The sequence below is a fragment of the Corticium candelabrum genome, chromosome 16, assembly GCF_963422355.1.
Source record: "Corticium candelabrum chromosome 16, ooCorCand1.1, whole genome shotgun sequence".
NCBI lineage: Eukaryota > Metazoa > Porifera > Homoscleromorpha > Homosclerophorida > Plakinidae > Corticium > Corticium candelabrum.
The window spans coordinates 4,441,131-4,466,567 of record NC_085100.1 but is presented as its reverse complement, the minus strand read 5'-3'; the positions used below and the strand labels follow the sequence as shown (position 1 = coordinate 4,466,567).

The 25,437-nt window shown below is 40.4% G+C and overlaps 2 protein-coding genes across 2 annotated transcripts in view; both read right to left on the bottom strand.

Moving 5' to 3' along the window:
• Nucleotides 1–25,437, bottom strand: part of LOC134191764 (uncharacterized) — a 34,177-nt gene that overhangs the window by 2,870 nt on the left and 5,870 nt on the right. Inside the window, exons 11-31 of the mRNA XM_062660386.1 lie at nucleotides 25,224–25,300; nucleotides 25,026–25,162; nucleotides 24,838–24,960; nucleotides 24,677–24,776; nucleotides 24,491–24,606; nucleotides 22,722–24,439; nucleotides 22,480–22,663; nucleotides 20,651–21,812; nucleotides 19,890–20,073; nucleotides 14,203–14,284; nucleotides 14,043–14,142; nucleotides 11,814–12,059; nucleotides 11,122–11,239; nucleotides 10,994–11,058; nucleotides 10,858–10,936; nucleotides 3,596–3,679; nucleotides 3,473–3,535; nucleotides 3,314–3,412; nucleotides 3,160–3,255; nucleotides 3,030–3,100; nucleotides 94–394 (exon numbers count right to left, since the gene is read on the bottom strand). Coding sequence (XP_062516370.1) covers nucleotides 94–394; nucleotides 3,030–3,100; nucleotides 3,160–3,255; nucleotides 3,314–3,412; nucleotides 3,473–3,535; nucleotides 3,596–3,679; nucleotides 10,858–10,936; nucleotides 10,994–11,058; nucleotides 11,122–11,239; nucleotides 11,814–12,059; nucleotides 14,043–14,142; nucleotides 14,203–14,284; nucleotides 19,890–20,073; nucleotides 20,651–21,812; nucleotides 22,480–22,663; nucleotides 22,722–24,439; nucleotides 24,491–24,606; nucleotides 24,677–24,776; nucleotides 24,838–24,960; nucleotides 25,026–25,162; nucleotides 25,224–25,300 — 5,205 coding nt within the window. The remainder of the gene's footprint in view (nucleotides 1–93; nucleotides 395–3,029; nucleotides 3,101–3,159; nucleotides 3,256–3,313; nucleotides 3,413–3,472; nucleotides 3,536–3,595; nucleotides 3,680–10,857; nucleotides 10,937–10,993; nucleotides 11,059–11,121; nucleotides 11,240–11,813; nucleotides 12,060–14,042; nucleotides 14,143–14,202; nucleotides 14,285–19,889; nucleotides 20,074–20,650; nucleotides 21,813–22,479; nucleotides 22,664–22,721; nucleotides 24,440–24,490; nucleotides 24,607–24,676; nucleotides 24,777–24,837; nucleotides 24,961–25,025; nucleotides 25,163–25,223; nucleotides 25,301–25,437) is intronic.
• LOC134192222 (endosomal/lysosomal proton channel TMEM175-like) lies at nucleotides 20,163–22,082 on the bottom strand. Its single transcript, XM_062660935.1, has one exon. It carries the CDS (start codon nucleotides 22,054–22,056, stop codon nucleotides 20,647–20,649), a length of 1,410 nt encoding a protein of 469 aa, XP_062516919.1. The 5' UTR covers nucleotides 22,057–22,082; the 3' UTR covers nucleotides 20,163–20,646.

Below are 25,437 nucleotides of genomic sequence, written 5' to 3'. Positions count from 1 at the left end.
AATGGCCTTTAATCAGGATGTTATCACAGTTGTTAATTAAATTAATCAAAATGTAATTACCATCATCCACTCTCAATGTATTAAGTAACTGACCTTTTCAGCATTGTTCCAGACTTCTATTTCCCCCAAATATTTTTCTGGTCTTGTTGATAAGTTCAGTTTGAATGTGAAACCAAACGTACCATAAACATGTTGCAAAAAGTCAAGACATCCATGAATCTCGGCCTTAATTTGATGAGGAGCACAAAAAATGTGTGCATCATCCTGTTGAAATCGTCTTACTCGAGTCAGACCAGACAGGGCACCAGACAACTCATTTCGATGCAATACACCAAAGTCTGCCATTCGTAAAGGAAGCTCACGCCAAGAACGTGGACGCATGTCAAACATCAGACTACAAAAATAGTAACAAAATGATAGTAATGATACCCATACAAATACCAACAACAGTACTAATATTAATATTAATGACAATAGTTAAAAGCTACCAGTATAGAAAAGGCCTATAAAAGCCATGTGACTTGCAAAAAACACTTCAATAAAAAAGAAAGTGTGGCTATGTATGAAACTGACCAAGTTGAGTTCAGTATCCAAGCGAATGGCCAATCTACTATAATAGAAAGATTTGCATCATGTGTCATTGAATACCGTAGAATTGGTATGTTTTGTGAGGTAATTTTTGCAATTTCCTACCTGCAGCTATTATGCGATTTTAATTCTTGTGATTTCTAATGAATGAATGCCGACCATAAGTGCACTATAAACACCAATGCTATGCTATGTTGTCGTTGTTGGCTGGTCTGTTACTAGGCATACTTGACCATATTTGGACGTGGCTTAAATGAAGAGTCTGCTAGAATGCAAAAATGGCAACCTGTAATGTAGCCTCGAATTTCCAGACCAGAGAGTGCGCGAACTTTAGTCTGGACCAAGTCGATACTAAAATGATTTCGGAAATAGCCCTTCTAAGCCAATCAGCTCCTACAACCCAAATCTCGGTTGTAAATTCTGATTGGCTTAGCAATAATTGGTTATGCTAAGTGCACTAGCACTGATTGCGCGCGTGTGAAATCCTCGTGGGCGGCTAAGTGCACGCCAAAACAATGACTGCATGCACACATCTTAGTTTTAGTTTCAGCTTCAGTTCTTCGATATTTTCAAGCTTGTGGTGACAGGACATGCACAGCAGCGTCGCCAGACCGTCACCATTGACAACTGGTCGAGCGGTAGTCTCGCTAGTCGAGCGGTTAGACTAGCTAGCAGTCTGCCGAAGAATCAAAGAGTCGTGGTTTCATGCCGTCCACCAAGATATCGCCGCAAACACGGCTGACGTCTCTTCTTTGTTCATGAGATCTCATGGCATTTACAAATTATATGTTCATCTAGGTAAAACGATCCTACGCTGTTAGACACCATTTAGCATTGTTATTGATAAATACTTCCGAAATCATTTTAGTATCGACTTGGTCCAGACTAGAGTTCGCACGCTCTCTGGTCTGGAAATTCAAGGCTACCTGTAATGGCACACTGCATGCACACAGCCTTGACTAAGATTCTTCGCCTTACAGTGGCAACTTCGTTTCCGATCATGTGAACCCTATGTATAATCGCGCACGTTACTCCACCAGTAAGGCAAAGATGGCCTAGCGTCGAGGCTAGCATGCATATTCCCATAGCTCTTTGAAAGCAAAATGTCAACAAAGATTTACATATGCATACTACAGACTTGTGAAACAACTGACATCATCATATTGTACATTCAATGCAGCCATCCCTACTGCCAATAAGATAATGCCAATCGTCTAGACTCCTGTCTAAAACTATGCAGACAAATGTCTGTCTACTAGTAACATCAGCTGCCTGATACCACGGCTGACAAGAAACACGTTGACTGAAGCTGACAAGCATGACAAAAAAGCAAAGATAAGCTGTATGCAACACTGTAGACATTTGCTCCAACAGTCTTGAAAGCTTGGGTATAGTTCATGCATGTATTTGTAGCATTGGACGTAGTAGCACAAATTGTTTGGCTCTTGAAACTATAGCATATTGAGTTAGTCCTGTACTGCATGGCGTCCGGCTTTAACATTGACGTTGACTTGTTCACAGTATTGCACGATGTGATGCACAGATCAGATGGTCCAAAGCTCGAGTCTAGCATGCTCAACATAAACGAATACCGTTATTATACATGACTCTTCTGTTGCTTCGTCTACTACGTTGTAGACGCAAGAGAGTTCAAACAGCTGAAAGGAGACGAAAGTGTATAAGAAGAATATTTTAGTGATGCTGGCAGCAAGGACAATTTTCATTCAGTCCTAAGTTGTTTTAATCATTTGACCAGATTTGCCAATAACACGGGTAGTTCCTCACATATTGTGATTCCACCAGCGCTTCATCTACTGTTGATCCCGGATGTGTGCTTTGATTGGTTGAAAATGATCACTTGGTTGAAAATGATCACTTGCTTGTGTTTGACACTGAGTATTTCTGGTTGATGACGCTGGAATATAACTTCGTTAAATTCCAGTGTCAACGTCAACGTCGAACCAGCCTTTATGCCTATAGAACCCAACTATTTCAATAGAGCAAAACTCAAAATCAGCCATAAGTTTGCAGGAAACCTGGAAACCCCTTAGAGCCTCCATCCCTAGCACATGATATTCATGAATGAAATGATGACATAGTCATCCAAAATTAGTCTCATGTAAGTCAAACCCTATGGCTGCATCATACTTCCAAGTGGTCAAAATTGGCTGTGCCCCCGGTGACACGCCACAACTTGTCAAATTCTACTGACTACCAGAGCTCGAGATTTACAAAATTGCACAAATCAGAAAGTTTTGTAACTCAAAGCTAAATCTCTCACTAGATGCCAACAAGCAATATGGTGGAAGTGCCTCTTAACAGCAGACAGTACTGTAAAGAGACTAAGGGACAACTGACAGGGCAACACACAAGACTAAATATTAAAAGATGTGTACTAAGACATCGCAAACAGCTAGAACTCATTCACAAGAAGATCGTACCAATGGCCAGGACAGTTCATTGGCTTCAAAGCAAATTTCTCTTTCTCCACATCAAAAGCAAACATATTCTCCTACACAAACAGAAACACATTACTACACAGTCACACTTATTAGTCAACAACAATCTCACAGCATAATGTTGCCAGTGACCAGATGTCACCCATAGCTTACTGTTGTAGATGTTTGGACTGATAACCTCCTGGAAACCACGTTTACGATACTCTTCCTACATACAAGTCAGAATAGATCAGAAACTGATACAAAAAAAACACAACTAAACACACTCGTATAAACTCAATTAGCTTGTTGTAAATGTGGGCACCACGTGGTAAGAAAAAGCAACTACCAGGACTTAGATCATGAAAGAAAAACAACTCCTGCTCCTGAACAAAAAAACAGCAAACATTAAATCAATAAACAAACAAAACATACAAGTCTGTTACCCGGCCTAGTTTCCTGTGATCTCGTTTTGCAGCTTCTTCCTGGAATTTCTGCCATTCTTTCAGCTATAGTAATGGCAAGCGTATATAGTACGGTAATTTAGTATTAACCTGGTAATATATCACTTGTTTTGTATCTGGAAAAGATATTCCATATACACGTTGTAAAGATTCAGCAGCTGCATTACCTTCCCAGTATGTGGCTGAATTCTAGAGCACAAAATAATCACACATAATTAATATAAAATCAGACAGCTGTGATAGACTTGCAGATAAAAGTCATGCAAAAATTGATTTGTAACATGTTCTATCTATCTAACCAATGTGGACCTTGGTAATACACAAACAGGCAAGCAAATCAGTGTGTAGAAGTTAACATGTAAGAGAACTAGAAATGTAGAAAACCAAAAGATGACAAACTGCACAACGTGGACACTAAGCAAGTAGGCATGTAGACGGACATTCAGGGATACGTGTACATAGATGAGAAATTGTGAAGGAAGTAAGTTCCGAAAGTCTAGCCTACATCATTCAATAGAACTGATTGCTTCCGTGAGTAATGAGCTCCGCTTTCAAAGCAAAAACAGAAGAATCTTTCTTTTTTGCAGACTAAAATCAAGTGTTTAGCAAACATCATACCATACTGTTAATCAACATGTTCTAATTGTTTATTTTCCTATAAAACCTTTACTAGAGATAGATACACTGGTTAGTTGTTCAGGCATCTGTTATTGGGGTTGACAATCACTGCGTTGAGCCCCATCTTCCATTGATAAAGTGCACATCTGTTAGCATGATACACATCTCTTCTTCATCACTCTATTTCGAGAGAGAATGCAAAAAAGGTTCCTCCAGTGCAGATAAAGATTTGCACATGAAAAGCACAACTACCAGAACACTACTCTGACTGACAACACCTAAGTTTGCCTTGCTTCAAGTAGCACCACAGTCCAGAAAAATCACTTCACATTGGTAAGAGAAACCTTTGTAAACTTTAAAACCTTGCCCTCACAACTCGTGGAAAGCAATAAAAGCTAGTTCACAATAAACCGACACATTTGTGAAACCAATGCCATTTAGATATTATCTCATTAAAGCCATTTCTAAGACTAGATTGTTTTCCTGAAGAATTTCCTCTTCACTATTCATTGTCATGCCCATTGGGTTTGCTACACTAGACATTATGACGTTCTTGTAGGGACAAGCCTAAAATAATAAAAAACTAAAATGCTACTAAACTATAACTAGAAAACGATAGATAATTTCATACATTCAAATCAGTATGCAACAACAACACTAAAGACTGGAAACAACATGGAACAAGCTCACAGAAGTACATGTACTACAAACAAGTCTGAAAAGTATGAGATGTTATGATACTAAACAGTGGTACAGATTATCATGATACAAAGACAAGCAAAAGCACGTTTTGCTTCATATCAAACTTTCTAACTATTACCAATATTCCATTACAATTTGAGAATGACTGTATTGTTACAACAAACACCAACAAATCATACTCTTTCCAATGTATTACAGCAAATACACAGATCACTTTACAAGAGGTTCTACCATTCTGTGAACAGATACTGTATGCAAAGATGCTCAAAGTTACACTTAAAAAACTCCATTTAATTCCAACTACTAAATAACCAATCTTTTTGTAAAGTGTATGTAACATAATGAATTAGCTTGTACAAATGCAATGACACATGTTGCAGTAATAATAGCTAAAAATAGCAACTTCTAAAGCATATAGTAGTAACTAGCAAACCAAAGTGAAAATCATCCAACTGTTAGTGACATCATCACAAAAGCTTAGTTGCAAATGTATGTGGCCATCTTGTGTCTTTTCTATAATCAATGTCAAGTTTAGGTTTGTCACTCAAATGCATAATTCATCTTCCAGTAATGCAGTAAATCTCACTGTTAAAGTGTGTGCTAATGCTGCAGTGTATTGTTTGAACTCCAAGGCTTCGCGTATCCATCATTTTCATCTGCCCAACACCCCTTGTCTAATGCCCAAAGAGAGTTAACTAACTGTACTGCTGCCCTCTTACAACTAAAATAAACAACCTGAGAAATAAGCAACAGCATTAGAGTTGATAATGTTGCATTCTATCTCTTTGAAGCCTGGATCTTCTTCATATAGTCTAAATGATTTCATTCCTTCTGTTCACAACTGTTGTACATTCATCACTGAATGCTGCTTAATAATTAACTATTAACACTTTACAATAAATCAATAGTCTAAAACCATTGGTAGTAAAGTTTGATGTTTGGTCTCTATTTTTCGTCAAAAATGGTACATTCAATCGTTCAATTTGCTTTTCTAATAAAGTCTACTTATCACTTTATGTGGTACCTATGTATTATAAAGGAAATTCTGCAGATCACACATTAGTATAATGGTTTCCCTACAGTGCGATGCGGAAGTGCAGCATTGCACTGTGGTGAACATAGTCACACTATAATTCCTGGTTACAGTATCGTCTAAGATATGCGTAGGATGCTGAACTACTGCATGCGAATCTTAAGCCCTGTCCAAACTGGCAACTGGATCACGATCCGATCACGATAAATCCAATTCACATCGGAGGTGGACTTCGATTGTGATCAGTTAAATCCAATTAGAAATAGTGAGTGCTACCTTCACGTACCCTACGAGTGTACTCGAAACATGTAACCCTCCTCACTCATCTTTGTTCTCACTCACCTTACATCGCTGTATCAACGCTTTCCACAAGCAAAAGAACCCACATACACACATCAGTCATGTGATACTGAAAAAGAGGCAAGGATATCGTTTTCAAAGTGCAGTGGGGACGCTTGCTTTCCTGATTGGATCGCGATTGTGCATCCATTCTGGTCTAGTGTGGACATGGCTTTAATTAAATCCACTATCCAACTACAACTTTGACCAAGCTGCAGAAACCTGTCCAAACAAAAAGGCACCCATTTGACAAAGCAGTTAATGGCACTAATTTTAGTGACTCGCTAATAACTTTTGTGACAATTCCTGTGGCTTTAACTAAATCCAGTAGACTCGAGGGTACAGTGGTCACTTCCCCTATGAGGCAAAGGTCGTTCTCCTCGTAGGGGAGAAATGACCAGTTGGACACTCGAGCTTACAAATGCATTGGGCTACATATCAAATCATTGATGTATGCAGGTATCAATACTATCGTCCTGATTATACTACGAGCTGTGCAGATTAGATGAAAAATCATGTGATCAAAAAATCATAAATACAGTGCCCCACGCCAAACCTCTGCTGGTTCTGGTCTGACCCCAGGAGTGTTGCAAAATCCTGGGAAAAGCTCTGATATTAGTGGGATATTGTTCCCGATTTCCTAAATACACAAGTTTTGAAACATTGTCCACGTACATTCCAGTGTCTACATAAAAATGCAGTCAAGCATTCAGCATTGGCACATAAGGCGATGCAACCCACAAGAGCATTCACCTTGCTGCATGTGATTAGCTATTAAATGGTTCCATATCATATTTTGTCCCAAACACATTTTGACATTAGAAATGTTCCTAAGCTCTGCTAGTTCTTGCCATACAACAGAGTCAAAAATGAGTCGATGCTATAGGTAGGTAAATGGGGCTTGTACGTGCCTCACAAGACTCCTAACCAGTCATCTACCAAGTCTTGATTTGATGATGTTCCAGTTGCAAACAGATGGTACCACACACATTGTCGCATTGTTCCTTCCTGAGATAATTTCTATCAGGTGAAATAAAGCCAATGGTCATTGTTCTCAGTTCAACTTTGGCAAACACTACAAACACTAATTTGATGACCGACCTTTACTCTACCACTAAGATTGACATATAAATACAAGCCTGCCAAAATCCAACTTTAACAGCCCAGCTGTAAATGTACTTCTATATCCAACTACAGCCAACTCACTTATAGGGTAATCTATAATACCATACCAGATTGGCATAACACTGTGTGATGAGCCAAGCATCGGTATCACTTGGCATCATGCACCCTTCAGATAACACAACTAACAACCTTGATATTACATTAATTAAAGATAGGTATGCAGCAGAATTAGGTCACCTTGCTATTGTATATCGGAGTCTTGTTTTCAGATCAAACCTGAAGATGTCTGTAAGCAAGCTATGTCAGTGCTTTTCAAAAGAATAGAATGGTGATCAGTATTGTACAAACAAAGTCTTCCATTGCATAATGCTAGAATAGAATAAAGTGAGCTGCGTGTATAACTCTGCAACCATTTCGTATGAAAAACTTCTCGGCAGCAGCACCAGATGATTATGAATTGTCAGGTAACTTCATAGAAGCCTCTAAAGACAAGTAGTTTCCAACAATTGCTGTAGTCTTATGGTGACTTCCAAACTGTGTATTGACATAGCATAGTTTCACCAGGAATACTCCTTGATACACAACTGGTAGAGTGCAAACTTAAATAGTATGGTACAAAAATTCAGTTTCTGCTGCACACAATCAATGGAGCACTGTTAGCATTTCTTTGAATAACGGATATATTATGAACCAAACAAGGTGTCGTGAAAGCAATGAATCTGGTGTTACAGAGTGTTACAGAGCTCTAACATATCCTCAATTAAAGCCCATTGGCTTCCAAAATGATCAATAAATCATTAGTAAAAGTGTCTATGCAGGTACTGTTCCTAAAGTAAGGTCAGCTCTAGTGAACCAGTCAGTGATTGTGTAGTTCGTAAGTTCTAACATTCCCCGCAAGGTCTGCGACAGCAAACATACTGTCCAATAATATAAAAAAGAAATGTTGAAACCCATGTGATGTCACCAAAAGTATTTCCATGCACAAAACATTTGCAAGAACCATTATTTCACAAACAAGTATCACAGTGCAAAGTATGTGGTCTTTTGCAATGCATCTGAATACTACTGTATAAAATGAAACATTTGACAGGAATATATATCGACGGTTTGCTAAGAAATTGATGGACAAAGCATATTGGCAAATATTTCTTGGCGGTCGGACATCATTGTTTAATAACTGATATATGTCTTACCATAAGTGGTCATGGAAGAGTTTATGATTGACAGCTGTGTTCGTGGCTCACATTTCCCTAGCTTACTGGTCTCCAACTACTGCCTAGTGATGAAGAACTGCTGTGTCAGTGCAAAGAATGAGACCCGCATGAACGTGCCAGTCCAGCTTCATCCATAGTGTAACGGCCTCATTCATAGGCACAACAGACGGCAAGCAGGAATTACGTACCATCTCGTGGCCTCATCCGCGTGACGTACTACCACATCGCCATGTGATGCCTGATCTACGTGGGTGATGACGTCAACATATCCTGGTGGCCAAATTATTGCTGGATTTTATATTAGCAGTCCCTGAAAAATCCACCAATCCGCCAAAGTAAATTCCCCGCCAATACTTCATCTTATAAGATAAGTCAATCATAGAACTAAATTTAGGGATAAGCTTCTCAAGAGAGAGAACAAGGGTGCAGCAACCCTTTTAACTAGCTACGTTTCCGCTTAGCAGTTCAATCTTTCTTCATGTGATTGTCTTGTCAAAACGGTATATCTACCAAGCCAAATGCTTGACACACCAATGTCCAACATGCACGTGAAATGTCATTTCCTCCGTTAGTCAGAGGTATTGCATGTCATGGCAAATGCATTACCACTATTTATAAGTTGTATATTATGATTTCAGTTGAAGGAGCTTCTGCACATAGCTTTGACTTCGAAAGAGCTGTATCTCATTAGTTATTGATCAGAAATAGAAAAGTAAGCTCTAGGAACATGATCACCTACAGAATAAGTTGCTACATGCATAGATTCTTAAATTTCCAAAAATATACGTGATAAATAATTTGTAATTAATATCAATCATTCAACCCTCTCGAGGTGATGTCCTTGCGAAACCCTGTTATGGGTGACAGCTTCATAATTAACTCTAATAGGAGTGTGTTTAGTGCTAGCTTGATGCTGTTTGGTATAGCTCAAAATGCAAAAACCAAACACAAAAATGATCTAATCATGCAAGCAACTATCCTTTGGTTTAGGAAAGCTACGTAGCCCTTATAAACTGCTAACCATTGCTCAAAGCAGAAACATGATTATCATGTGCATGCATGCACGCATGTACACACGCACACACCCCTACAGGCACACATGCACACATGCAGGCAGGCACATGCACAAGTAAACAAATATTAAATGGAAAAATGGATAAGCTCTTCAAATGTTTTGTATCCGAAGCTAGCTCTCCTGCCTAGTATTAGACAGTACCCGATGCTACTCAAAGTTTCCAGCTGTGCTAATGTATCCTCTTGAAACTTGGCTACGGCATCCAAGAGCACTGACTTGGCATAGCTTTAGAACTAGACCTCAAGCCCACAACTATACGTAAGCTGCAGGATGTTATTATATTTACACATGCACACGCATGCACGTGCACACAAAGACAAACACGTGTTCTTCCTTAATTAATGCTTTCCACACATTTCATCTCTTCTCCGCCTTTATGAAATCATGTGTAAGAGAAGAGTTCAGCTGAACATGTGCAACTACAGACAGTGCAACTTGCATGCACACACCACACACAACAACATGTAGCATAATGCCATGTTTACATGAGCACGTATAATGAGCCAAGCCGAGCTAAGCCAGACCAGCCCGTCCCAGCCTAGGATGCCAGCCCACAGTTACACAACGTATTCTTTAAAAGCAAGCTAGTGCTTCTGGTGGGTGTGTTGCTAGTGTGTGTTATCTACTCAAGATCGATATAGCTCATGTGAGCTCATGTTTGCAATGGACAGAAACAAAGCTGCTCGCTTTTTCTTCTCCATGGCCTTACAACAGTCAAATCGAGAAATGTGTAGAACATTTACGAGAATGACATCCTATCGATATGAAGCATAGGTGTACCATAGTCTGCAACCTAAACATGTGTAGCTCTCACCCAGTATGGGTAGATTTACAAAACATACCTGACTGAGTCAGCCTAGACTGGCTGGGCTAAAATGCCAAGACAAGCCAGCACGGCTTGACACGGCTCAACAGGGCTCTGCCAATATTTACATGTACCTTCCAAACTGAGTTAGCACGAGCTGGCCCACTTAAAAGTGATTGTGTAAACAGGCTATAGGTTTCCTACTTTCTGTACTTTTTTACTAAACCCAGACTTAATATAACTGAAAATAGATGAAAGCATGTCATTAACCACTTGCTTCCAAATTCTCTCTACTCAATTTTACTACAGAGACCTGAAAGAGACACAGAAATGCAAGCACAACCCAGCGCTAGATCAAACAAATAAGAAAAAAAGTGGATGGTGCAAAGTATCAAGATTGCTAGTGACACAGAAAGACAATAACACTCAGCACTGATAACCATAGTATAAGTGCACCTTAGTCAAATGCAGAGCCTTGAGCTTCCCCGCGTGGCGTACATGAGGTCCACGACATAAGTCAATAAATGGCCCATTCCTTACAAACTACCAGATTATAAAATGTTAGATTACACTGTATAGAGCACTATCTTACCTGTACACTGTTGTAGTAGGAGTCTTGACTCTCTCCTGAAGAAGACGCTGCTTAAATTTGTTAAACTATGTTTATACAACAGACACAATCATCAACACAATAAATACTAAACAAGTCACAAGACTCACTTTGAACATTTCCATCAAGTCTTCCTTCTTCATTTCTAGCCTCACAAACTGCTGCTTCTCCTTGACAGCCATTTTCATGATAGCCTCCAAGTCAGTAAACTCATTACTTGACACTTGCCTGAGCCAAAGCAACTTAGTGTTACTAAACGAGCTCAATCATCCTTTCTACGAGCTCAATCATCCTTTCTAGTACAACTCTAATTACTTATCTAAAATGTTTTGCCAATGTTCTGTCAGTGAACACATGACATTGTCTACTAGCAGTTCTATAATGCCTGATGGTATGAGCCTAACTAAAAAAGTTTAATGTGCTCTTTCTCTCTCTGCACTGGTAAGCTATAATACACACATTAGCTCAACGCTAATGCTAAGACAATGTTAGGATAAGCCCCAATTACGTCAATATGTATTGGATGCTCTATTAATATATTCCAATGCCAGTATGTTCAATAGATACTGCAATAAAAAAAGAAGATGGGAAATGCTGTAATTTGCATCTGCATATTACATACAGAGCTGTTCACACTGGCATCTGGACTAACTATGATTAGGCTAATTGTGATTAGATGGCGTTACACTAATCATGGTTAGGCCTGGTGTTCACACGCTCACATATGATATTAATAAATTAACACATAACTTGTTGCATTATGATAGGCATGATAATCTGACAGCTGATAGCAGGCACTTACCGCTGATCCAGAAACATATCATAATAAAATCCATTCTCAATTGGAGGTCCATAGCAGAGGTGCCCGCCATAGTACCGTTCCATAGCTTCACCCAGAACGTGAGCAGTAGAGTGCCAGAACACAGCCTGGCCTTCATCCTCGTCAAACTTTACCAACTCCAGCTGACAGTCTGCCTCCAGTGGTCTGTCCAAGTCAAAAAGTTCACCGTTGACTTTAGCAACAACCACATTGTCAGCCAAGCCCTTGCTGAAAAATGTAACAACAAAGTGCTATACAGCATTCAGTACAATTCTATTATGAGCTAATAAAACAAAAAGCAAGTATTAGCTTATAAAAAACACAAATTTCTATTAAATTAAACATCTACACAATAAAAGCATAAGTTGACATTAATCAATTAATCAATTGATGATACATACAACAATAACAGACCATACCGTCCATATCACCTAGCTTAATGCTACATCCTCTGTCTCATAATAAAGTGGAAAGATGATTTGAGAAAATAAGTTCAATTACTACTGCTCAAACTGGATAAAAACAGTCTCTCCTATGTCATTATTTGTAATAAACTAATCAAAATGCACATTTATCTTAATATCATGAACCTAAGTACAATTATAGTCAAACTATTCATTTGATGTTAGACTAGCAACAGAGTAGGTGTTTCAGCTAAACCAGTTGAGTGTAACATTGTGATGTGTCTCTCACTTTGGTGCCATGCTCAAGTTTGATGGTGTGCCTGTGGCAGCCTGAAAGTGGAAACCACATGCAATCTTCAACCAAAGCTTTTGAAAGTTCAAATTTGCCAAAACAATGTTGCTGATATGCATGCATTAACATAGCAAAATATTCTGAGTGCAATGCCCTTGTGCCAACAAGCTATGTAAAGAAGACGTTGAAAGCCATCCATGCCCTCCTTCGCATTTCACAATAAAGCTGTAATGGGTCACCTGCTAACTAAATGACTAGTTGTTTCAGTAGAATCATTGACAAATCTAATGTTGTCTGACAAGCTATCCCTTGAACTCAACAACCAATGCGCTATTTCATGTTGTAGTCCTAAGATGTCAACATTTGACATCACAGTTTCGCTTCTTTTATTTCATGTAACATTGTTGTAACCTTGGAAGTCTTGGCTGACAAAGATCCAAGTTTCCCCTAGAAGCAACACTGCATTCAAACCAATGTGACCAAATGGTTCAAACCCGATCCACTCATTACCACTCTTGTCAACAATGTATGATTTTTTAAACAAACTAATACACAATACTTTAGCTGTATAATTTACTGATTTGAAATACAAAGAGTAACTTCTAAACCAAGCTGTTTTAGAAGGATGGAAAAATAAAAAATACTTTATTGCATTTTTCGTTAGTTCTTAACATCAGTATGCCCCCAAAATAAAATTCTATTATTAAGTTCCATTCGTGAAGATATTGAGGCGCAAAGTTGCTTCCGGTTGTTTATATCCGGTATAGTAGCTGTACACACTGTGACATATTTGGAGGAACAGAAGTGGCTATAGCACAAAGTGGCTATAGTGCAAGCAAGGCAATACAAATGTCTTATGAGAAAGTAAACCTCTGGTTGCCTGCTGGCTGCAGTAATGTGCACAGAAAGGGAGTGTCGCTCTGATTTGAATCTCTGGCAGTGCAAGTGAAATAAGTGAAAAATCGGTAGGATAGACCAACCACATGTTCAGACCCGTGTAGTGCGGTTACAGACTTGCTGCATTTGTAAAAAATCCATTACCATTGCAACAGTGTTTAGCAAACGGTAACGATCCTACTTGAATTTCAGTACAATTATCTTCCACACTGTAAAAGACAACTCTTGACTATGCTTTAAGTCACCACTTGTTACCACGATACACAATCACGCATATTACTCACATTTGCAAAACAAAATCAGTGCCAAAACCTCAAAAGTACTATAATTATTAACTCTATAGTCTAATCTACAGAATATAACTATAAAACTAAAGAAAACTTATAACAAATTTACCTTTGCTTCAGTAAATTCAGTACACTATAAAAATCAAAGTACACATACACAAAATTCCTTCACAGTTAAGTATTTGTAATATTCAATTATTACAATATATAAAATAGCAACACAGGATTGTGATACTACAGTAGTATTGTAATTGTAACACTCCCTAGCAGTCTTATCTAGCATTTGAATAAAGAAAGTTAACACAATGGTGTCATGACAGACATTGCTCACCTAATGCCCATGGCTATATCATAGGGTGTTGTCTTCCATGATTTACCATCAATTACCTTGCCATCAGGAAGTGTGACTTTAATAGGTAAACTTTCCTTAGCTGTAGCAATAGAAAAAAATCAGAGTGTAGTTGACATACTAAAGTGCTAGATAAAATCACCTGCCAGATCAGCTTGATATTTGGCATATAGCTCATCAAACAGCTTTAGTCGAAAGTCAATGTACTCAGGCCAAGGATCAAGCTACAACACATGCGGATAACAAACACATTATTGAAAAGACTAACAAGAATAAATCGAGTACATGTAAAACAACCAAGCAAAACTTCATTTGGATGAAACTCTATTCCACTAATTAGATAAGCAATACATATCTGCACATGTATATTTAAGGCATTAAATCCTAAAAACTGTTTTTCAACATGAAACAAATTATCACTTTATATCAGCCAGCTTCTCACCCTGACAGTCTAGTGTTTAATAACAGAAAGACCTGGATACCTGTCTCAAACAAACTGGTTTTAAGCCGGATCAGTTAATTAATACAAGTGCTAGTTAGTCTGACATAGCTACAGCTGTAGTATTGCCTCTAGATTCATTCGAGAGTCTTTACTGGCGCTTAAGCGTCGCACCCACACCATAGGAGGGCGTGTCAGTCGTGAGGCAGCCACGGGCATGAGCCCTAGCAAAACGGCTGTTGGTGCAGACTTGGTGGTAGTAGCAAATATTCAAACGAGATTACCATAAGTAAAGTTTGTATATAAGGTTGCTTCATGCCAAGTGAGAAATGAACTGAATTGCCAAACCTAGGGTTGCAAACTGCTGTGTAAACAAGTCAACAGTCTTGATTTACAAGACAAGAAGTGATTGTTTGATGATATCACTCATGATCTATATCCTTCGCTGACCATTCTCAGCAAGCAAAGCAATTGTCTTATGTATGGGCTTTAAGTTATTCCACATACCCAACTGAATAGTACCGTACTTTCATAAAAATATTAATCCTACTGTGCTAATTTCAATATTAACAATTAACCAAGTACAAAGACTAGTAGCAACCACTGTACTGCCCTTTACTTATGTCCTAACTAAAATGTCCTAGTATAACAATGTATATAGCCAACAACTGGCAGCAAACACAAAATCATTAAGCATGGCATAACTGTGTTGATGTCTTTTCCTAGTGCATGATCTGCTATAACAACCAGTAATTGTTGTTTTCCCTCTAGGGGTAGAAGCCAAGGCAACGTGCATGCTGAAATGACTTCCCGCTATCCATTCTAATTTCCTGGTTGTTGAGAAAGTCTGGTTATGTGGTATGCGGCATCTAATTTGCAGAAGCAAACTGAGAGCGACAAACAATGTCAAAACATAAAAATCAGTTAGAAGAGCAATCGAATAATATAAATGCAAATACAGAGCAAGTCAGGACAAATTTCCTCCTATCTGACACACCCTGTGACACAGATGCCCTACTGACATAACATCACATCCTCGGTTTCTAGTCAACTTGCACATGTCCAATCTTCTTGTACATACCAATTTAGTTTCGTGCACTTCTAAGCATCGAACGGAATGTATATACCAAACATCTCCACAAGTACAGACTTGAGAGCTCTCCAACTACAACCTTACAAATAGTTTAACATAAAACTTGTGTTTATTTAGAGCACATTAATAAACTAGAATACAAATGATGCTTTATACTGTAGGTCTACCAGTTGATATGTGCAGTTTCATCATTCTCCCGAGAAGAAAGTGACAAAATGGAGAGAAGCTGGCTATGCAAAACTAGTCCAGGTAGACTATGTTAGATATCAATTTGATAACATAGTTCCGGCGTGTGCTCTCGGTAATCTATCGTTTTGTGAATACAAGTACTAGTACAAAGGACTGGACACTACATTGGCGATAAGGATGACGTATCCAGCGTAAACGAGAACTGCATGGCGGAGAGAGGAGAAGATGCTAACGCTGCCCAGGTGGGAGCGCTGATCGCCAACGCCACTGTCATTCCGGAAGGTAAGCTGACGCAATATAGTCAGGGAACAGACTGGCAGAACTACACGGAACAACTACATTTCTTTTTCTTCGCAAACGGCATAACTGACAAGAACCAGAAAAGGCCATTCTCATGTCAAACATCTCCACAGAGACCTATCAAGTAATCAAGGCACTGCTGGCACCACCGACACCGACTGATGCAGGAGCCATGTACACTCGGATAGTCGAGGTGATGAAGGAGTACGTAAAACCGAAACGATCTGCACTAGTGTACCGCTATAAATTTGACAATCAGGTATGTAAATCGAACGAAATGGTAGCAGAGTATGTAAAAGTATTGAAACACCTAGCCACTGATTGCAAGTTCTCTGACGAAATGCGACAGGAATGACTGAGAGATAGGCTCATAGCAGGCATTCGCAACGATAAGATGCTGCGCTCGCTACTGAAACAGAGCTCACATTTGACAGAGTGGTACATCGATGTTTGGCCATATAACAGCGTCAAAAGACATTGTGACACTTCAAGGAGGTACGACAGAATCACAACAGGAACATACTAACACAGACAACAGGGAAATTTGCCAGGTGACATCATCCCAGAAGTGCTATCGATGCAAGGGCGCTCACAATCCCCAGACATGCCCGTTCAAACCTTGAAGGCAGCTACTTGTCACAACTGCAGCAAACACGACCACATCAAATCAGCCTGTCGCTCTACAGATAAGCCAGACAAGAGTAGCGCCAATATCAGACTGAGGGGAAAGGACATAAACAGGACATTAATCCAGGAAACTGACAATAGCCATGAAGATAGCTCTGACCAAGATGATGGAAAATATGAAACCACATAACAGATTTGCAATACACTATTCGACTAAAAGGAAACCACCCAATCAAAGTGAAGATGTTTGCGTCAGGTGAACTCGACATTAGCACTAGATACAGGAGCTGCAGTGTTGGTGATTAGCAAGCAGGAATTCGAGAAGTGCTTGAGCAAACATGTCAAACTCGAAAAGACATCATTAAAGCTACACAACTACATGGGAGAGAAGGTGAAGCCCATAGGAGTCTGCACAGTAACTGTTCAATATGGACAGCAAATGAGGGCTCTGCCGCTACATATCTTGGCAAGAAATGGACCTGCACTCTTGGGAAGAGACTGGCTGGAAGAAATCAAGCTTGATTGGAAGCTGCTGCATCTGGAGACCAAGGATGATTTACAGAAACTACTCAACTGGTACCAATCAATATTTTCACCAGGACTGGGAAATATGAAGAATATCAAGGCTAGGGTGACATTGTGAACTGGATGGTAACCTCCTTTCTGGAAGGTGCGACCTATACCTCTTGCATGGAAACCAATTGTGAAAGTGGACTGGACAAGCTGGAGAGAGAGAGAGCATTGTGAAAAGAGTCACTCATAGTAACCGGGCTACTCCCATTGTTACCCCTGCAAAGAAAGACGGTAATGTGAGAACCTGTGGGGACTTCAAAGTAACAGTAAACCTGCAGCTGGATGTTGATTCTTGCCCAATCCCTGGTATAGGGGATATTTTCACTGGCCTTGCAGGAAGCAAGCAGTTTAGTGTGATCGACTTGTGACAGGCATATGTACCAATGGAGCTACAAAAAGATTCCAAAGACTGCCTTACTGTGAACACCCCCAAAAAACTTTACCAATATCAACGTCTACCCTACGGTGTTACATCTGCCCCAGCCATATGGCAGGGAGCAATGGACATGGTATTGTAAGGCATTCCAGGAACTGCATGCTATTTGGATGACATTATAGTGATGGGGATGATCCACGAGGGAACAGTTAGCAAATCTAGAGACCGTACTACAGAGATTGCAAGATTATGGTTTGAAGGCAAATGAATGTAAACGCCTATTTATGCAGGATCTCGTGGAGAAATGCTGATTTATGCAGGATCTCGTGGAGTACTGTGGGCATGTCATCTCGGCCGAGGGTCTTCACCAGTCCAACAGAAAGCTACAGGCAGTCGCACAGACGCCTCAACCAACAGACACGTACAATACTATGCAAAGTTCTTACCAAATTTGTCTAGCCGATTGGCACCACTCCATGTGCTACTAAAACGAGACACAAAGTGGCAGTGGGGAAGAGAACAAGTGAAGAGTTTCAACAAAGTCAAAGGCATGCTGTTAATGGATCGGGTGCAACTCATTTCGATCCCGAATTGGAAGTCAAGTTAGCCTGCAATAGCTCTTATGGAGTGGGGCCGCGCTCTCACATAGGATGCTGAATGGGCAAGAGAAACCAATTGCATAAGCGTCGAGGTCACTCACAAAGACAGAGAGGCAATACGCACAGATAGAACGCGAGGCCTTGGCACTCTTTTGGGGAGTAAAAAAGTTCAACACTACCTAGAAGGCTGCTAGTTCACCTTCAAAACTGACTACAAATCATTACGGTCTATCATGGATCCTGGTAAAGCAGTACCAGTGACAGCGGCAGCGAGGCTACAACGTTGGTGCCTTTTCTAGGACCTTTGTCGAAAAGGGTTGGCCAAAGACAGAAAATGGCAAACTGCTTCCCTTCTGCCGTTTAGACCTATTAGGGTAAAGTCACCAAACCATGGACACCCTTCAAAGTAATTAGAATAGCTCCGATCAGAAGCCTTACGACAACCTCATTTAGAAACACAATTTACCCTTGGCCCTTGGTGATCACGCAGGCTCACTCTCCAGTCTCTAGCTATTCGTTGAGATATTATTATTCAACTAGAACGTGACGTCCTAAAGAGGTTGATATTAATGCTACTATCGCTAATGGTGGACAGTGGCGTTTTCGCACTAAACCAACGATCTATTACGGTAAACAGAACTGGAACTGGAAGCTACGCTTGCAACAAGCTTTTTGCATCTCGTAGACGTCTATGCAGTCTGGACAGCACCAGAATTTGCTAGGTTCTGGCATCTCATCGAGCATGGCGCACCCGAAGTGGAACCAATGGCTACAGCCGGGATTGTCGCTGCCTGCCCATCCTTCTTTATCTTTCTTTAAGTCTTGGTAGTACGATTGACCGTAACTGCTACAAAAGGAGTCATTCTCGTCGCTGCTTGAACCAGCCACTCCCATTGCAAACTTTGTCTTGGACTTCCCTGATAGGAGGTGAGATTCTTGACGTTGTAGCTTTCCTTTCTTGCCATTTTCTGTAATCTCAAAATAACTGCCATTTCAGTTTTTCTATAAATCAATCTGCAGTGAGAATTTCACCTGGACGAGATGGCAGCAGTCGTCTGTCTCTTGTGTTCTGTCCTTGTGTTGGATCTGAGTCCTGTGCTGCAAAGAGATGTGCAAAAAGTGGCGTATCTTTCTCTGCATGGATGTATGTTGAGGTTTAGAGTGCAACTTCCCAGACCCGCCCACTTTTGATTACAATTTGCTCGATTCTAGCCGTTGCTCATAGAGGTGAATAAAGAAATCTGCATGGTACAGTAGAGTAAGGCATAGGCTGTGCAACCAACGTACAACGGTGACTGCTTGCGTTGAATATGTAACGCTGCACGATCGGTATGATTTCGCATTGGCAGGATAGTCGAGGTTACTGTCTAAACATACGGGGAAAAGTGAGAAAACGCGGCGTCAACTGGAAGAGCGTCCTGTCTCAAGAAGGTACGACGCAGTGCTTGCTACTACAACAAACCGTGTCGCGGTTGATGACCAATTCGTTCCGTGGTACGAAGTGAAACTTCAACTGTCCACCTTTAGCTAGGGCGGTGTCCACGTTTAGGCGACTTTAACTATACCCTACGATTAAACGTCTGCCTAAACCTGAGCCTAGTTTACCTCGATATCCACTCTAATAACACTATACCTCTACTAAACCAGTGGCGTCCGCTCCTTTGCCTTTGGCCTTCTTCTTTTTGTCACTCTGTCCTTTTCCTTCTTCGTCACCAGCTGCAGACAAACCCTTGACGTCTTTTCCTAGCTCTTTGAAGTCACCTTCGGCCATGTTTGGGTGTTGAATTTGGCTGACGCAAGACGCCGCGTTCGCAAATTAGTCAATGACGATGCACGTGAACGACAATGTGTGGCCTTGGAACCCAGTGCCTATGTTCCGACCCATACGCAAATATCCGACCCTTGGTTCATGCAGCCGTACTCTTCAATAACGTTTAGAGTGATGGGCATTGATAAGCCGAAACTCTCAACTTGCTAGTGATTACCGACACGTGAAACGCTAGGTACACGTGCGTAGCTAAGAGAATTATTCATGTGATCAATGATCACTATCATAAACATATTGACTATTAATTTCCAGTCATAAGAATTTGATGACACACACACACACACACACACACACACACACACACACACACACACACACACACACACACACACACACACACACACACACATGTGCAGAAATGCTTTAATTAAGTTGCTTCAAAAGAAGCACCACAACTGCTTTCCTACATTAAAGCATTCCAGACAATGCAGCTATTCTGCCTTAATCTAGTCCTAGTCAGCAATCCACACAATCCTGCACTCATTGCCTATAGCAATTAAGACACTGCTATGCTAATTCCAATGCAACAAACCATCTTTCATACGGCAGCCGGCAGACAAAGTCACATTGGATCAGATGTAGCAGTAATTTCTGTTGCTGTCTCATCGATTCCTGCTTGCCCAGGAAATCGACTAGATGACGATATCCAGTTCAGTATGCCAAACAATGCAGGAAGTGCCAGCAACATAACACACAACGTACCATACGATGCAGTATAACCAATCCAAGTGACAAAGAGAGTAACAAGACTTGCACAAGGCAACACCAATGTCTTTGCAGTAATATAATATTCATTCGCCTTGTGAGAATTTACATCACGACTTAGGAGCTTAGCACGGTTGCATACTGCAACAGTCCACATTATAAAGTGGCCTATCCCACTGCCAAACAGCACAATACAAGCAACCTGAACAGCTCTGTTGTCATCAGCATCAGCCTTGCCACCATGAAGAAGCAACGCTTTAGCAACCAGAGGAATAACTCCCACAAGAGAAAGCGATAAGATATTTATAACATGAAGTAAAATGTTTACTCGTTGTAGGGCATTGAAAACAGAGTGATGCACAAACCACAACATCGAGATCATAACAAATGCAATAAGGTAGGAAACTCCACTATTCCACGCTTCAAGAATCTCATTCTCAAATCCATGTGCTTTAACTTCACTTTTCATGGGAACGACTTCTGTCGATGATTCAAGAATTATAAGAGTTGCTGCTATTGCAAACACACCATCACTAAAGATCTCCAGTCGAAATTTATCCACAGTCTCAGTAAACAAGTCTTTGGGTAAAAGCTCCTTGTTAATACGTCCTTGCTTTGCTATATTCTCGAATACTTTAACAACGACAGGAATGACAAAAATAAGGAGAAGCAGAGCGATGGCAACTGTAGAGTTACCAATATTGACCAGAGCCACAACTATACAGACAGCCAGAGTGGCTATTTCAGTAGCAATTAGCACTTTGGGTGTAAATGATAAATCGACGTCATCATGCAGTAATTCCTCACTGCCTTTTCTGAAAGTATATAACACCGTGATCAGTTGCATGACAGCTACTAGACCGATCACTAAGCATGTCAGATAGACAGAGAGACTCTCGGCTGGATACATTGCCATCAGACTGACAACCATTGGTAGGAATGACATGAAACCAATTGTTACTAGTTTGAGACCCAACAGGATGTCATCAGTGTGACGTATCGAACGGAATAGACGAACGAATCCTGACCACAGACCACAGACAAGAAAAAAGCCTAGAAAGTAGACGGCAATTGCTGGTCCTCTTTTGTTTATGTAGCAGGAAAGATTGCAGGTGTCGCCAAAATCCTTGTCCTCGGATTCCGATTGCGACGATTCCAGTCGAGCTACTGGACCGATCAAGATTGTAGCAATAATGGCGACTACTGCATCTGTAAATGTCTGAAGCCTATCCGTTTCTGAGATGTCTGCTCGCCGATGTCGTTGCATTGCGGGAAAGAATCGGCGTCACTGACTCGGTGGCGATCTCCCGGATATTTCACGACAGCCGCATGCAATTGCACAAGCGCCTAGACATATTTACCGTCCGGTATGCAATCTTAGGAAAAATCTAATGCAACAGTTAATTAAAGTCCTCCTGTAAAGTCTACACGTGCACGCGTATTCCTAAGTGTTCTCTAAAATGAATGCGCGTATACGGTATGTAATCTATTGCAATGTTCTGTGGAGTGCTTATTAAAGCAGTCAAAGGCATTACTGAACTCTACTACAACTTAGTAGACTACTTCATCCCGTACACGCTCTCAATTCCACTTGTATGGAGTCTAGTTGTCAGTGTAGCAGAGTGTAGTAAATATTAATTAAAGATAACAGAAAAAAATCATACAAAATCAGATCATGAGTTTACTTATTTGTTTTTAGATAAAGTTCGTTGTTTCTCTCCATGCTCCACAGTTTTCTCTTCAATGAACAAACCTTTGCGTCGACGAACTCTGTCCATGTACTTCCTAGCCTGGTTTTCATAATCTGCTTTTTCACCAAAGTGCGCTAGTTCCTCTTCTGTTGTTGGAATCCAGTAGGGATCTTCAGCAATTAGCTATTACAAAATTGCTGTTAACTTAATATACAAACACATATATTAAACACAAGCTCACCTCCCAGTGACTGAACACCAACTGAGGACTTGCAAGTCCACTTGTCCGTTTCCTGACTTCCTCAGCAAACCCAAAACTTTCTGCAACCGGTAGCACCGACCGAATAATAAAGATTGATGAACCCTCTTTCATTTCTTCAAATAGAACTCGACCATTTCGCCGCCCCAGAACAGCATAGAGACGACCCAGAACATCAGCAGTGGCCTGAATTTCACAAGAATACATTGCTGCTAGTAACCGAGTTGGTTGTGATAAAAAAGCACGACGACAAGACTCTTTCATAGCTGAAATTACCTGACCGGAGCCATACAGGTTGACAGACATTGCTGGCAAGTCCGGAGAGTCAAGCACAGGGCTACTTTGCTCAACAGCCTTCACTGACATTTCTTGATTATGAGAAACGGGTGGTTGTTTCTCTGGCTCGCTTATGATAGAATCAACTAAAGACCATTCTGTAACAACAAAACAGACTCCCATCATTGGTTCATCACACATTGGACCTGCTAATGTCGCAAGTTGAAATCCATTCACAACAGAACTATCATAATCTCTTAAACGTCGCTCAGATTGTCCAGCGTATTGAAATCCGTCAAGTATAGGCTCCCACACAGATCCTCTATTATAGTTAGGAATTTTATTCAAAAGAATATTGGGACCAGTCCTCTTGGGACCGAATGCCCAAATGTTGTCAACAGCATCTTCCCATAGATCACCAGCATCCTGAAACTGTTTTTGCAATTTCAAGCGAAGGTTCCTTAGTTGCATTACTGTTTCATCCTTCATGTTGGATGGCTGTTGTTCATTTGTGTATTCTCCAGTAACTGACTGTAGTAGTTTCAAGAGCTCATTGCTCTTCTCCAAAAGTTCTGCTACTGAACTGGGGAGCGGTAACGCACAGACATGAAGAGAGCAAGACATGTTAGCAGTTTGTTCTACTACCAAACCATCAGAGGATAGGTCACACTCCTCAACATTGTTGTACAGTAGTTTTAGCTTGCTAGCTATAAGACTTCCACTATGAGCAGTTATTTCTTCATTCACCATATCAAAACTGGGTGGTGAAATGACAGTCTCCCGAAAAGGAATAACAGGTTCAGAGACTTCTATTTCAATCCCAGCAAACTGCTCACTCAAGTCTTCCAAACAGTGCTGCAAATGGACCTCACCTGCAGCTACAATGACATGTTCTCCAGTCTCTTGCACAAAAACATCTATGCAAGGATCGGCATGATTGAGTAATTTTAGCCCGCGAACAAGATCTGCCATCTGAGATGGATGGACAGGCTCAACTGCAACACGAACAATAGGGGAAGCATCAAAATTCATTGGTGTAAATGGAGGACAGTAAGGAGTTGAACTGAGAGTTCCTGACTTGACAATGTGTTTATCTAATCCTGCAATACCAACAATATTACCAGCAGGAACTGAGTCTACTAGCTCCACCTCTCGACCCATTAAAAGATATAATTCTTTCACAGTAAAAACTGACACAGTGCTGAATGTGTCCATGTCATATGGAGTATCATGTTCTGAAGTATCGATATCTTCAGAACTGAGTGAAGGTAAAGTGGCTTCAGCTACCATCCTTGGATTGTGCTTAGGCCCAAGAACATACAAACGTTGACCTCGATGCAGCAAGCCACTGAATACACGTGCAAATGCAAGAAATTGGACGTCTTTCTTAGTGCTGCTCATTTCTTTGTCACACTGTACTTTGTCTAGATATCAATGACTGTCAACACACGTAAACAAAGTCACCAGCATCTTACCAACTGCTTCCACAGCAGATGCATTTTTGTCTCCTTTCCCAGTGTTCTCTGAAGCTTGTAGTAGCTTATTTTTTACCAATTCACGTTTCTGCTTTATTTCCTCCATTGTTAATGGCCTTAACAAAATCAACATACTATTATGGTAATGTACTGACAAAGTACACAGTAAACATTGACAACCCTTACTGTCGTCTATTCTGAGAAAATGCTTGCAAATCAACAGGAAACAGTTTAGAGACATAAACAATCACAGGCCTGCTCTCACTGGAGTTGCAAGACTGAAAACCTATAATAATAACAAAAATCAATTGTGTTGGTCAAGATATCCTAATAGAAACTGTCGATACTTTCTGCAAGGGCCTGTGTTTGTGGTGGGTAAGTATCAAATGCATGAACCCCACTACTCAATAACTTTTCAATACGCTTTATGACCATTTGCTTTGGACTTGGCAAACTGTTCACAGTCATAGCTTACAGAAACAGAAATCAAGAAAGTCACTCACAGTTCAGTTTACAAGAAGTGTACAGTCTATACCAAGCACGGCGTCAGCAAGTGGCAGCCACTGGCAACAGATAGCTTTAAGGTGAATTCTGGGATCTGACTGACGTGTATCGCGTGCCAACACTTTTACATTCATTGATGCCACTATTTTATCAATCCGTTCCTTGTTTCTAAAGCAAAAAAAAACCGATACTTATAAAATACATATTAAATCTACAGTTAGTTCCATACCTTGACATCACTGCATCATACACAGCCCAGAGGTTTTCCAAAACAAGTTGAACAAAAAGAGGTTTCTTCCCATTGGCCTATTTCATACGACACATACATACTGATACATTACCGGCACATAAATACTGTATTTCCCTAATTAGACACAGGTTCTTAATTAAAGGGGAAGTCTCACCAAAATCAACTACCTCTCAGATGAAAGCTGTCACTTCAT